The 13,375-nt window shown below is 42.6% G+C and overlaps 1 protein-coding gene across 1 annotated transcript; it reads right to left on the bottom strand.

Annotated features, from left to right (window-relative positions):
• Positions 1-130: 130 nt before the first annotated feature.
• LOC120048374 (nuclear receptor subfamily 1 group D member 2-like) lies at positions 131-10,014 on the bottom strand. Its single transcript, XM_038994299.1, has 8 exons — positions 9,561-10,014; positions 4,372-4,599; positions 4,054-4,142; positions 3,746-3,890; positions 2,847-3,559; positions 2,412-2,588; positions 1,909-2,119; positions 131-1,500 (listed from the first exon to the last, which is right to left on the bottom strand). Exons 1-8 carry the CDS (start codon positions 9,577-9,579, stop codon positions 1,304-1,306), a joined length of 1,779 nt encoding a protein of 592 aa, XP_038850227.1. The 5' UTR covers positions 9,580-10,014; the 3' UTR covers positions 131-1,303.
• Between the last annotated feature and the right edge of the window lie 3,361 nt (positions 10,015-13,375).

Raw genomic sequence — 13,375 nt, forward strand, 5'->3', positions numbered from 1 at the left:
CCTACAAATGATATCGCAATGTAACTAACCACAAACCTACAGTTCTTAATGCTTTACCCCTCATAGACGCTCATATTAGATCACCAAATGAGTTCAAACATATTGCACACAAAAAACTCAAGACCGTAAATAATTTCACTTGTATTTATTTATACTACTTATATATATATATATGATAGATATAGCATAACTATTTATTTACAAACTGCAATCTTGTCAGTAAAAGGAGACAAATACAGACATTCCCAAAAAAACAACAGATGGGAAACAATATCAGTTTTAAAGTCAGTGCTGTGCTGAAATGCCAGGAGGTAAAGTCAAAACCACCCAGTAACTCCTCACTGTGAGGAAGGTGGGGAATCAGTTCAGGAACACTTCAGTATCATCGTGTTCACATCATGCGCACATGATGTGGGTCTGTGGTGGCATGTGAGATTTTGGAGGTTGACAGTCCACAACACAATGTGCAAAGTTGTGTTGCTGAAATAGTGTACTATCAACAACTCCCCAGAAGGAGGCGTGGTAGAAGCAGCTGAAACAAAGACAGGCAAAAATAAAATATTCAAAATATTCAGACAAATGAAATACCCTATGTACACAAAGGACAGTAAAGATGATAATGCAGTTGAACAATTCAAAAATAAAGAAATTATGCCTTCCTCGGAGGGTTGGGAGCGACAAAGTCGAGTTGTTCACTTAAGGATAGCCATGCAATTGCAGCAATTATCTGATTAATCAAGCATTCTTTTTTGATATAGATGTTTACATTGAGTCTTGAGGGCTTTTATCAAACATATTGGGTCGAAAACAGTGACCAATTGATATTGCGCGTCGTTTGAAACATCCAATAGATAGCATAATCATCACATTCACATTGCTCGTGAGCAATACACATTGGAATTAAATGGCTTTAACAAACAAAACCAAGTAGTTCTGCACTTCATCATTTCAAAAAGCCGGTATAGTATTTCTTCATCTGTTAAATTTAAAAATAGAAAGGAAAGGTGCCTCTAACTTGGTAAAACAACAAGCCTCTCACACAGTGTCTGTGCAATAGCTCAGTTCCCAAGCCTTCTCCTATGACTAGAGTACAGTATCTTCTCTTCTTTGACCTTTGTCCCTATCAACATAGTCCAAAAGAAGAACTTCTCAATACATTCTGGAGAAATACACTGAGTTGGTTGACTGCAAACCAAGGTCTCCCCTTGGTCCTGGTATAGGAGTGGCAGAGGAAGTCAGTCCTGGTTTTAAAGTGTGGAAGGAGGGTATTAGGAGTCAGATGAGCCCTATTGTGAGTGCCCCATTACGAGTGCACTTTGAAGGCCAGCAGTTCTTCAGAGTGTACGTTGTTGAGGGAGCGCAGCTCGGGCAGCTTCAGCAGCAGCTTGGTGAAGGTGGTAGTCTCGTTGGCGTGGTTCTTCATAATCAGACTCCGCAGCGCTCGGATCAGTGTGTCCTGCAGCGCCTCCACTGACTTCAAGTCCTGGATCCCCGAACGATCTGATCACAGAACAGAGCATAAGAACAGTCACTATCAAAGAAGGCTTTAGGTTTAATCGTACACATGAGTATTGTGTGTTAACACCAGTGGCTGAATGGTATGTACAGGACTGCGTTTTAAATGGCACTTTTGACCAAAGTTGTGCACTATATAGGGAATAGGGTGCCATTTTAGACACCGGACCATAATACAGTCAGCCAGCCAACCAGTCAGACAGAGGACAGCCAGCCAGCGGACAGCCAGCCAACCAGTCAGCTAGAGGACAGCCAGCCAACCAGTCAGCCAACCAGTCAGCCAGTGATGTGAGGACAGTGTGTTTACAATTACCATGTGTTAAAAAGGACAATGTGTTTTACAAGGACACTGTGTTTTACAAGGACACTGTTTACAGGGACAGTGTTATTTACCGGCGGAGACGAGGACGACGGCAATGAAGAGGCTCATCTCATCCTTGTCCAGCTGCAGAGCGGCCAGCTTCTCGCTGAAGTCACACATGGAGGTGAGCAGCTGCCCGGCCCGCAGCGAGCGCAGCAGCTCCAAGCTGTAACACTTCCCCGTCAGGAAGGTCACGGTGCGCTCGGCCACGTTGAACAGAGAAGCGAAGCGCACCATAAGCACCTGGAGAGAGAGAGGTGGGAGAGAGGGTGTGTTAGAACAGGGGTTTATGGTGACTAGCACTGGGCAACATACTGGCAGAATTCAACAGTGATAATGCACACCTAACTGGGTTAGAGAGAATTCAATGTTGAGTTAAAATACACTGATACTCTGTCATAACATATCTACAGACTGTAATATATTTAGCCAATTCAACACTCAGAGTTAAAGAGAGTGCAATGTTCAGTTGGAACACGACAGCCAGAGTTGGGAAAGATCTATTTTTGGTATCAGAGAGTCCAGGGATTCTTACCTCAAACGTTCCGTTTTTGAGCAGGCTGACTTGGTCGTACTCGGAGAGGTCTCGGAAGCCCGGGATCCTCTTGGCAAACCCCACCACCTCGTGCACGGCCGGGATGAAACTCAGGGAGAACTCCTCCCAGATCTCCTGGCTGCGCTGGCTGGGGTCCACATAGAGACTAGGAGTGACCTGGGGTGACAAGAGTCGAGAACAGGGCCCTCAGTTATGGAAAACAGAATACTGGAGTAGTAATGCAGAAGAAACAAAATGGAGGGGATTTAGAGGATAGGCCTTTTTAGGTCTTTTCCATGTGTGCTTTAGGCATGGTTATGGGGTAATTTCAGGTGTGCAGTATACAATGCATTTCTACTGTAACATTTTATAAAGAGACCTTCAATCTCCTCAATGTTTCAACGAAGACTAATTAACTGATAAAAGGACACTCACCATGTTTGTCTTGTGGTCCTGTAGGCTGTATGATGGTCCACTGTAACCACTGGAGACGGTCTGTAAGTTGTGCATTGTGTTGTGGCTCCTGTGATGGAGGCTGTAGGAGTCCTCTGGCATTCTACCACTGGGGGCGCCGTTTAGCTGCTGGTAAACAACTCTCTCTTCCCGGTAGGGACCGTTGGTGACGTGTTGATGGCTGTTGCAACTAGGTTGGTAACCCCTGGCGTCTTTGTTGCAGCGTTTCCAGCTCTCCTGCAGTTCCTCAAGGCGGCTGTCTCTCCTGTCTTTTACAGTTTCCCTGGTGACCGGCGAAGGTGACTCCTCCGGTTCCTCTTTGATGGACTGTTGCTGCTCACGGCGGTACGTGAATGTGCCCTGGTGACACACCCTGGAATGAGGAACCTCGTCATCGCCGCTATCCGATGAACAGGAAGAGGCGGAGCTAGAGCTGGTCTCCATGGAGTCTTGAGCGGAACAGGGTGAGGAAGGGCTGGAGCCTGATGAAGACGAGATAGATGAGGAAGAAGAGGCAGATGAAGCGGAGCTGCCGTCATTGGGGAGCCCTTCCGTGGGACAGGGTGGACTCTGGGTGCCGTGGAGCATACTGTGGAGCTGGCTGTTGTTGTTCATCACCATGTTGTTCATGGCGTTCTGCATCTCCAGCAGCATGCGCTGCTTCTCTCTCTTTGGGATGCGGCCAAACCTGACAGCTGGAGAAGGAAATCAAATATAACACACATTAGTACATATATCACTAATAAGGGCTCAGATATCCCTACAGTCAGTCAATCCATCCAACTTGTAAAAGGAAACCCCTCACACCATTAACCATTGTATTTCCCTGTGGGAAAAATTCCGTTATTATTTTCTATGTAGATTTAAAAGTGGAGACTCACAGTCTCTAGACATGCCCACAGCCAGACACTTCTTGAAGCGGCACTGCTGACAGCGGTTCCTGTTGATCCTTATGACGGTGCAGTTCTCCATCTTCAGGCACTTCTTATACCGGATGCTATGCTGGATGCTCCTCCTGAAGAAACCCTGAGAACAATCACAGAAAACATTGTTTGTGCGCGGTCATTACCTAGTTTAAACACGAATGAGACTGTCAAAACACTTACGACACAGAGCCGTTGAATAACATGAATGAAACCTTGGACTGGCAGTGTGGCATTCCGTGAGAAGCAGTCAGGACTAGTCTTACCTTACAGCCCTCGCAGGCGTGGACGCCATAGTGGAACCCCGAGGCCACGTCGCCGCACACCTTACACAACAACACCATGCCGTTGATCTCTGTAAGGAGAAACACAAAGCAATGTTACTACTAATTCACACCTCTCTAACAAATGTACTATTCCACCTGTACATGATGATGACTCATGTAGACTTGAGAATACGAAATGCACCTATTACCTGGATTAGTGTGGCAACTCATACAGTGCATTTCCTATCCTTTGTCATTCTGAATAAATCTAGTATCCTTGCCATACTGAATGTATTTCCAGGGCTGAAATGCACTCACTGGTGATGCTGCTCTTGGTGGAGGTGGATCGCCCAGTCTTGTCTGTGCCGTGGCTACGTGGGTGCTTGGCTGTGGTAGGGCGGGCGATGTCCACCATGATTCCTACTGCCCGGCTTGGCAGTGAGGGATGAGGCGAAGAGGAGCACAGGTAGCCGCTGCTGCAGCTGTCACTCAAACAGGACTCCGGACTGGAGGCGGAGCCAGAAGAGATGTAGGCTATTACACCACCTGAGGGGAGAAGGGAAAAAAAGACAAAAGGTTAGTGGAATATAAGTCAAATATACGTCATATCAAAAACATAATATTGACGTCATAATCTTGATGTCGTAATATTTTGTTACAACTAAGAGGGACACAAAATATTATTCTAAGTTTTTACCCCATTGTAAGTCAGAGTAAGGTTATAATAGTGATGGAAATGGACCAACTAGGTCAAAGGTAAATGATAAACCATATATAAACATAATATAAGCCATAAAATCTGATAAAGCATCTGCCTGTTTGCCCTTGCCACACCCACTATAGAGCAGGACTTATGCCAGACCGTTTCCCCCCTTCGTTCATTCATCCTGGTGTTTGACCTGTTTTTACTACCTCATTCCTGGCAATTGAATAACACCACTGTTACATAACACGTTGGCTCTATGGGTGTGTACAGTTATACCAAATAGTACAGCAAAGCCTGCAGTCCAAGTCAGGGTCATACATGTCACCACTATGGAAGAAAATGTTTGAACAAAAACACTAATAATCACAAAAATACTTGATTTAAAGACTTTTGGGCACAGGGTGATAAGGTGTGTTACATGATACCCCGAAACCTAATCAAAATCGCAAATATCTTCCATTTGACCTAAATGACTTAATGGTGTACCTTCAAAACGTGACATTTTACAGTGTAATGTGAAAACGAATGTGTTTCTGTAATCATTTGTTCACTTTAACATTTCTTTTCCATCTAGGTTGGGGTTGGGTGTGTCAGTTCTTCTGTACTATATTATATTGAATAATACTGCCATCTACAAAACAAAAGAGCAGTAACTGCACTCTTGGTCAAAAATGTGTTGACATTTTTTATACATTAAATACACGATTTATCATGTGGACAAAATGTGTTTCAGATAAAATGGGATGTCATGTTTGCAGTAGCTGGAAAAAGTTAGTGAAACCAAGGAAAAAAGCAGTAAATGCAATAGCTCACCTCAGTTATTGCTTTTTACCCTGAATCACTAAGCTTTGGGCTGCAGTTACTGTGGTTTAACATGGCATGATTTATTGTTGTTTGTTGAAACAAGTATCAAACTATATGACACTGACAGCCACATACAAATAAATGTATGAACACAAGTTTGTGTTAAAAAGAAATCATTAAGAAATATCTGGGCATTTCCTCCCAAATATGTTCTCACTCGCCTATAGTAGGCAACCCAGACTTGCCAAAAACCCTGAGGGATGCCAACTTTAATCTTTGGCATACTCTAGGAATCAGGACCTTTCAGACCTATTTCATCAGAAAACCACTACACTGAAATCCTTTCAAGAGCTCTGCAGTGAATTCAATGTGCCAAGATCCCATTTTTAAAAATATCTTCAAATTAGACATGTCATTTCCTCATTTACTTCCAAGAGGAGGTTAAGAACTCAGTTGAATGAAGTTGAAACCCTTCTTGTCACAGCACAATCCATTAAAGGCAAAATATCTTATATCTATAGACTCCTTTCTGAGAAAGGAGGCTCCTCCTTTACTCCTTTGAAAATAATCTGGGGAAAAGACCTTGGTCTGAGTTATGGGCGGAGGTTTGCGACAGGGTATACTGCTCCTTTACTAATGTAAAAATTAAAGAATCTAATTACAAATTTTTGTACAAATTTTATTACATTCCCTTGAGACTCCATAGAATGAAAACAGACATTTCTCCTAACTGTAAAATATGTACCTCTGAAAGTGGAAACTATATGCATGTATTTTGGAGCTGTAGAGAGATTGCCAGATTTTGGCAATCTATACATACTGCTGCACAGAAAATACTAGATGTACAGTTTGATATGACCCCGTGTATCTATCTTCTTAATGCTCAGCAGGACTTTGTTCTTGATCCTGACAGAGAAAATTTGCTTATGACCATTACATACTTTGCTAAGAAATGTATTCTTCTATTGTGGGCCTCTAATACCTCTCCTATATTTAAAATGTGGATTGACCAGATTGTTGACTTTCTCCCTCTTGAAAAGCTCACTTATGACCTCCGCAAGAGACAGCCCAAGTTTGATAGACTCTGGTCTCCACTACTCAACTATATTTCAAGTTGGACAGAGTGAATGGGGTGATTAGGGAGATGAACAGATGCATGTTGTGTAAGGTGCTGTAAAATCAAAAAACGAATTATTTGCTCGTTGTCTCAGCTAAGGCTGGAAATAGCTAATAAGAACTTTTTAAATGTTGTAATAATTATTATTTGTGTGTATGTGTATATGTGTATATATATATATATTACAATTTTTGTACATGTTTTATTATTATTATTTATTTTTTATATATTATTTTTTAAAGTCTGTCACATCTGTGAATGTGGAATGTGTTTTGTTGGTTGATTGAAAAACAAGAAAACTTAATAAAACTTTAAATTGAAAACGAAAAAAGAAATCGTAATTCCAGTGGGTGTACCAAGCAAGAAGGCAGTAACTGCCGTCAGGGTCAATTTCAAGACAGGGCTGATTTCAAGGTTTTACTGCTAACCTACAACGCATTACATGGGCTTGCTCGTACCTATCTTTCCGATTTGGTCCTGCCGTACATACCTACACGTATGCTACGGTCACAAGACGCAGGCCTCCTTACTGTCCCTAGAATGTCTAAGCAAACAGAGGCAGGGCTTTCTCCTATAGAGCTCCATTTTTATGGAATGGTCTGCCTATCCATGTGAGAGACGCAGACTCGGTCTCGACCTTTAAGTCTTTATTGAAGACTCATCTCTTCAGTAGGTCCTATGATTGAGTGTAGTTTGGCCCAGGAGTGTGAAGGTGAACGGAAAGGCACTGGAGCAACGAACCACCCTTGCTGTCTCTGCCTGGCCGGTTCCCACTCTCCACTGGGATTCTCTGCCTCTAACCCTATTACAGGGGCTGAGTCACTGGCTTACTGGTCCTCTTCCATGCTGTCACTAGGAGCGGTGCGTCACTTGAGTGGGTTGAGTCACTGACGTGATCTTCCTGTCCAGGTTGGTGGCCCCCCTTGGGTTCGTGCCGTGGGGGAGATCTTCGTGGGCTATACTCGGCCTTGTCTCAGTATAGTAAGTTGGTGGTTGAAGATATCCCTCTAGTGGTGTGGGGGCTGTGCTTTGGCAAAGTGGGTGGGGTTATTTCCTGCCTGTTTGGCCTTGTCCGGGGGTATCGTCGGACGGGGCCACAGTGTCTCCCGACCCCTCCTGTCTCAGCCTCCAGTATTTATGCTGCAATAGTTTGTGTCGGGGGGCTAGGGTCAGTCTGTATATCTGGAGTATTTCTCCTGTCTTATCCGGTGTCCTGTGAGAATTTAAGTATGCTCTCTCTAATTCTCTCTCTCTCTTTCTTTCTTTCTCTTGGAGGACCTGAGCCCTAGGACCATGCCTCAGGGCTACCTGGCCAGATGACTCCTTGCTGTCCCCAGTCTACCTGGTTGTGCTGCTGCTCCAGTTTCAACTGTTGTGCCTGCGGCTATGGAACATTGACCTGTTCACCGGACGTGCTACCTTGTCCCAGACCTGCTGTTTTCAACTCTCTAGAGACAGCAAGAGTGGTAGAGATACTCTGAATGATTGGCTATGAAAAGCCAACTGACATTTACTCCTGAGGTGCTGACTTGTTGCACCCTCTACAACCACTGTGATTACAACCACTGTGATTATTATTATTTGACCCTGCTGGTCATCTATGAACATTTGAACATCTTGGCCATGTTCTGTTATAATCTCCACCCGGCACAGCCAGAAGAGGACTGGCCACCCCTCATAGCCTGGATCCTCTCTAGGTTTCTTTCTAGGTTCCGGCCTTTCTAGGGAGTTTTTCCTAGCCACCGTGCTTCTACACCTGCATTGCTTGCTGTTTGGGGTTTTAGGCTGAGTTTCACTTTGTGACATCAGCTGATGTAAGAAGGGCTTTATAAATAAATGTGATTGATATGAATACAAAATAAACGGAAAAAAGACAACAGTTAACATCTCCAATGATCTGACTACAATTAATTTGGCTCGACAATTCAAAAACGCTGAAGTCATTTTTCAAAGTTTCCATTTATGAGCAGTTACTGCTCTTTCGCTTGAAAGGGCAGAATAATATATTGTATTTTAGTTTCTGTCAAAAGTAAAGTTATTCTTGTAGTCATTTGGTGTTAAACCACATTATTACATAAAAATGTTGACATTATTAAGCCAAATGCTTAAATATGGGCTAAATAAGCCCAGCTAGGAAAATAATTCACCTGTTGCTTGGTGTACAGGAGGCTCAGACACAAAATCAACATAAATTAATATATTATACTATACTATGTAGCCCTAAATGTAGTTAATGGTCTCGAAGACCTGGCCATGATTACCTAACCAGCTATGACTATTCGCTTCCAAAACCCACCCACATGTGGAGCTGTCATGTCTAAGAGAGCAAATCTAGGTCACCAAAATTGTTTCCTTCAGTTTCACGTGGACCTGCATACAGCCCTCGAGCTTGGACTCAGCGCAGAATTATGCAATGATTGCGTCACAGCCTCTTCTCGGCCAATGAGCAGTGAGAGTCGAGAAGCATTGGCACATGGCTAGGCAGCTTGGTCCATGTGAGGTGAAGCAAAGCAGAACATTGTAGTGTCAAAACAAAAAACCCCGTAGCACAGTGGCATTCCTAACCAATATACATGGCTTGACAATAAGCAGACCAGAAAAGCTAAATAATCTATTAGGTTTCTAATTGTGGTCCATATATAACTTGTAAAAATCACACAACTAAATAAAATGTGGACAGATATTAGCCAGATTTTACAAGCTTTTTCTAGAACAGATGCGTAGAACGACACATTCATTCTTAACAGCAACAGTAACACTAGATTTGTAACAAAGTAACACATTTGCAACAAAGTAACTGGTCAATGTAGCGAGAGGTGGACACTTTCAATTACATGACAAGATACATTGTAATAGCACGGATAATAAAGCCGGTCTTACCAGGCTTGATTGAGCCCATGTCTGCAGGCACCTCGATTCTGAGAATCTTTAGAGAAAGCAACCTATACTGACTAAATGTCTTGTTAATAACTCGCCTGTTTCACAATGTCAACTGGATGTTTTCTGTAAGGATCGCAAAGTGCTATTATCCTTAGTAGCACAGCCGTTAAACTCAAATTCAAAGCGTCGATCATCTAAAGCTCAACACTGTTTCTTATTTTAGTCTCAACTACATTACTGTAGTAAATATTTGTGGCATTAATATAATTATCTGCACTCCACTGTCAGTATCCTGAACAAAACAAATTCTGCTCTTCTTTCAGCCAAAATGTTCCCGCGACTTTTCAATGGCATCTAATACAACCCGAATAGTTTTTATATATTTAAAGATCTGTAACAAGATGAGAAACGCCGGACGAACTCCCTTGTTGGATGACTCTTCTGTACGATGACTCTTCTGTACTCAATGTTCTAAATAGTGTGTTAACCATGTGACTGAGTTGTCAGCCACTCCCACTTGCGTGGGCGCTTGAAAGTCACTTTAACCCAGTGACACACTTTTACAGACCAGAGGCAGACTTAAAGGCTCAGTGCATTCAAAAACGTGAATTGTCCGTGTTATACACACAAACACTGTATATCCACACTATGAGCATGGAATAATACTGTGAAAATGATAATGCCCTTTTAGTGTAAGAGCTGTTTGAAAAGACCACCTGACATTTCAGCCTGTTTTGGTGGGCTAGACTTTTGGCCTGCCTGGTGACATCACCAGGCGGTAAATTAGTCAATATACAAATAAGAGTTTCAAACCTCTCTGCCAATAACAACTAGTTTTCCATTTTCATCTCCCCACTCAGACCACACCCAAACAGTCCTAGCAATATTACTGCTTGAGAAATTGCGATTTTCTGAGAAGTTGTTTGTTTTTTGTCCATTACAAATGAAAAACAATCACAGTAAGGTACTTAATTGTTACCCAGAAATGATTTGATAGAGATAAACAAATAATGGCTGCATTGGACCTTTAACACAATGATAACCATAATCGTGACTGCTCCAAGCCAATCTCTGGACTGCTCTCACGTTGACTGCCTCGCATAACGTGAATCCATAGGCAGTGCATTGTGATATATCCATCCTCCATTGGATTACATCGAGGTTGTACAGAAGGAATGCAACATGCAGTTCAGAAATATAACTGAAACGCTACACAAACTCATAACGGTACATAGAGGGTCTACTATTAAGGTCTTATGTCAATAATTAAGAATATGCTAGAAAGCTTTGTCCCTACTGGAAAGTTACAATCTGTGTGTCTACAAATTTGAGCACTGACGTCATCAACATTAAAAAGCATGTATCGTTCCTATCATAGACCTACTGCTCTAGTAGTTAAGTACCACACTGCAGGTAAAAGTATGTCGACCTCAAATGCCAGATCTATTTTGACAGGCAAGAGTTATTTGATTAAAAGTCATGTGGCTAATACTACTGATGAGTGAGTGTACTTGGACTTTAAATGACTGTCTAGGGTCCATGTGAGATGGAAATAGATATTTGTTATTATTGGAATGACTTGCATAAGTAGTAAATATTTTGGTAAAAGTATTGTTTTTATGTATATTCGTGCAGCTTAAAATCATTGTCCAATGGAGCATCTAAAACACTGTCCAACAGAGATTGCTTCTAAAATGCTTATGTCCATTTTCAACAAAAATAATAAACACAAACCTAGAGTTATTCCTAATCAGATATTGCCATACCGGTTATTCATTTCATGGTTAAAACCTCAGGGCCCAAGTTACTGTAGTTTCATTCAAATAATTTCACGTCCATTTAAAACAGCTGTTCTTTGTAAAGGGTAAAACAGACACTTATTGGACTGCTGCAAAGCCACATTGGCATGTTGTAAATACAGTGCATTCGGAAAGTATTCAGACCCCTTCACTTTTTCAACATTATGTTACGTTACAGCCTTATTCTATAATGGATGTTTTTTTAACGATTTGCAAAGGCACACACCTGTCTATACAAAAGATCCCACAGTTGACAGTGCATGTCAGAGCAAAAACCAAGCCATGAGGTCAAAGGAATTGTCATAGAACTCAGACAGGATTGTGTCAAGGCACAGATCTGGAGAAGGGTACCAAAAAATGTCTGCAGCATTGAAGGTCCCCAAGAACACAGTGGCCTCCATCATTCTTAAATGGAAGAAGTTTGGAACCACCAAGACTCTTCCTAGAGCTGGCCCGCCCGGCCAAACTGAGCAATCTGGGGAGAAGGGCCTTGGTCAGGGAGGTGACCAAGAACCCGATGGTCACTCTGGCAGAGTTCCAGAGATCCTCTGTGGAGCTGGTTGTTCTTCTGGAAGGTTCTCCCATCTCTGCAGCACTCCACCAATAAGGCCTTTATGGTAGAGTGGCCAGACAGAAACCACTCCTGAGTAAAAAGCACATGACAGCCCGCTTGGAGTATACCAAAAGGACCCTGAAGGACTCTCAGACCATGAGAAACAAGATTCTCTGGTCTGATGAAACTAAGATTGAACTCTTTGGCTTGAATGCCAAGCATCACATTTGGAGGAAACCTGGCTCCCTACGGTGAAGCATGGTGGTGGGAGCATCCTGCTGTGGGGATGTTTTTCAGGGTCAAGGACTGGGAGACTAGTCAAGATTGAGGGAAAGATGAGCGGCGCAAAGTGCAGAGTAGAGGTTGACCGATTAATCGGAATGGCCGATTAATTAGGGCCGATTTCAAGTTTTCATAACAATCGGAAATCGGTATATATATATATTTTTTACACCTTTATTTAACTAGGCAAGTCAGTTAAGAACACATTCTTATTTTCAATGACGGCCTAGGAACGGTGGGTTAACTGCCTTGTTCAGGGGCAGAACGACAGATGTTTACCTTGTCAGCTCGGGGATTCAATCTTGCAACCTTACAGTTAACTAGTCCAATGCTCTAACCACCTGCCTCTCATTGCACTCCACGAGGAGCCTGCCTGTTACGCGAATGCAGTAGCTAGCATTAAACTTATCTTATAAAAAACAATCAATCAATCAATCATAATCACTAGTTAACTACACTATCTCTAGTTTATCTAGCGTGTCCTGCGTTGCATATAATCGATGCGGTGTGCATTCGCGGAAAAAGGACTGTCGTTGCTCCAACGTGTACCTAACCATAAACATCAATGCCTTTCTTAAAATCAATACACAGAGGTATATATTTTTAAACCTGCATATTTAGCTAAAAGAAATCCAGGTTAGCAGGCAATATTAATCAGGTGAAATTGCGTCACTTCTCTTGCGTTCATTGCACGCAGAGTCAGGGTACATGCGATAATAATAAACGTTTTGTTTTCGAAATGATAGTTTCCGGATTCGACCATATTAATGATCAACGGCTCGTATTTCTGTGTGTAATTATGTTATAATTAAGTCTATGATTTGATATTTGATAGAGCAGTCTGACTGAGCGATGGTAGGCAGCAGCAGGCTCGTAAGCATTCATTCAAACAGCACTTTCGTGCGTTTTGCCAGCAGCTCTTCACTGTGCTTCAAGCATTGCGCCGTTTATGACTTCAAGCCTATCAACTCCCGAGATTAGGCTGGTGTAACCGATGTGAAATGGCTAGCTAGTTAGCGGGGTGCGCGCTAATAGCGTTTCAAACGTCACTCGCTCTGAGACTTGGAGTAGTTGTTCCCCTTGCTCTGCATGGGTAACGCTGCTTCGAGGATGGCTGTTGTCGATGTGTTCCTCGTTTGAGCCCAGGTAGGAGCGAGGAGTGGGACGGAAGCTATACTGTT

The sequence above is a fragment of the Salvelinus namaycush genome, chromosome 5 (assembly GCF_016432855.1).
Source record: "Salvelinus namaycush isolate Seneca chromosome 5, SaNama_1.0, whole genome shotgun sequence".
Classification (NCBI taxonomy): Eukaryota; Metazoa; Chordata; class Actinopteri; order Salmoniformes; family Salmonidae; genus Salvelinus; species Salvelinus namaycush.

Excerpts from the sequence above, each read along its gene's own strand:
- LOC120048374 (XM_038994299.1), bottom strand. Across the intron at positions 3,891-4,053 it reads ACGCCTGCGAGGGCTGTAAG|GGTTTCTTCAGGAGGAGCAT; the intron begins GTAAGACTAGTC and ends GATTGTTCTCAG. Across the intron at positions 2,589-2,846 it reads AGGACCACAAGACAAACATG|GTCACTCCTAGTCTCTATGT; the intron begins GTGAGTGTCCTT and ends TTGTCACCCCAG.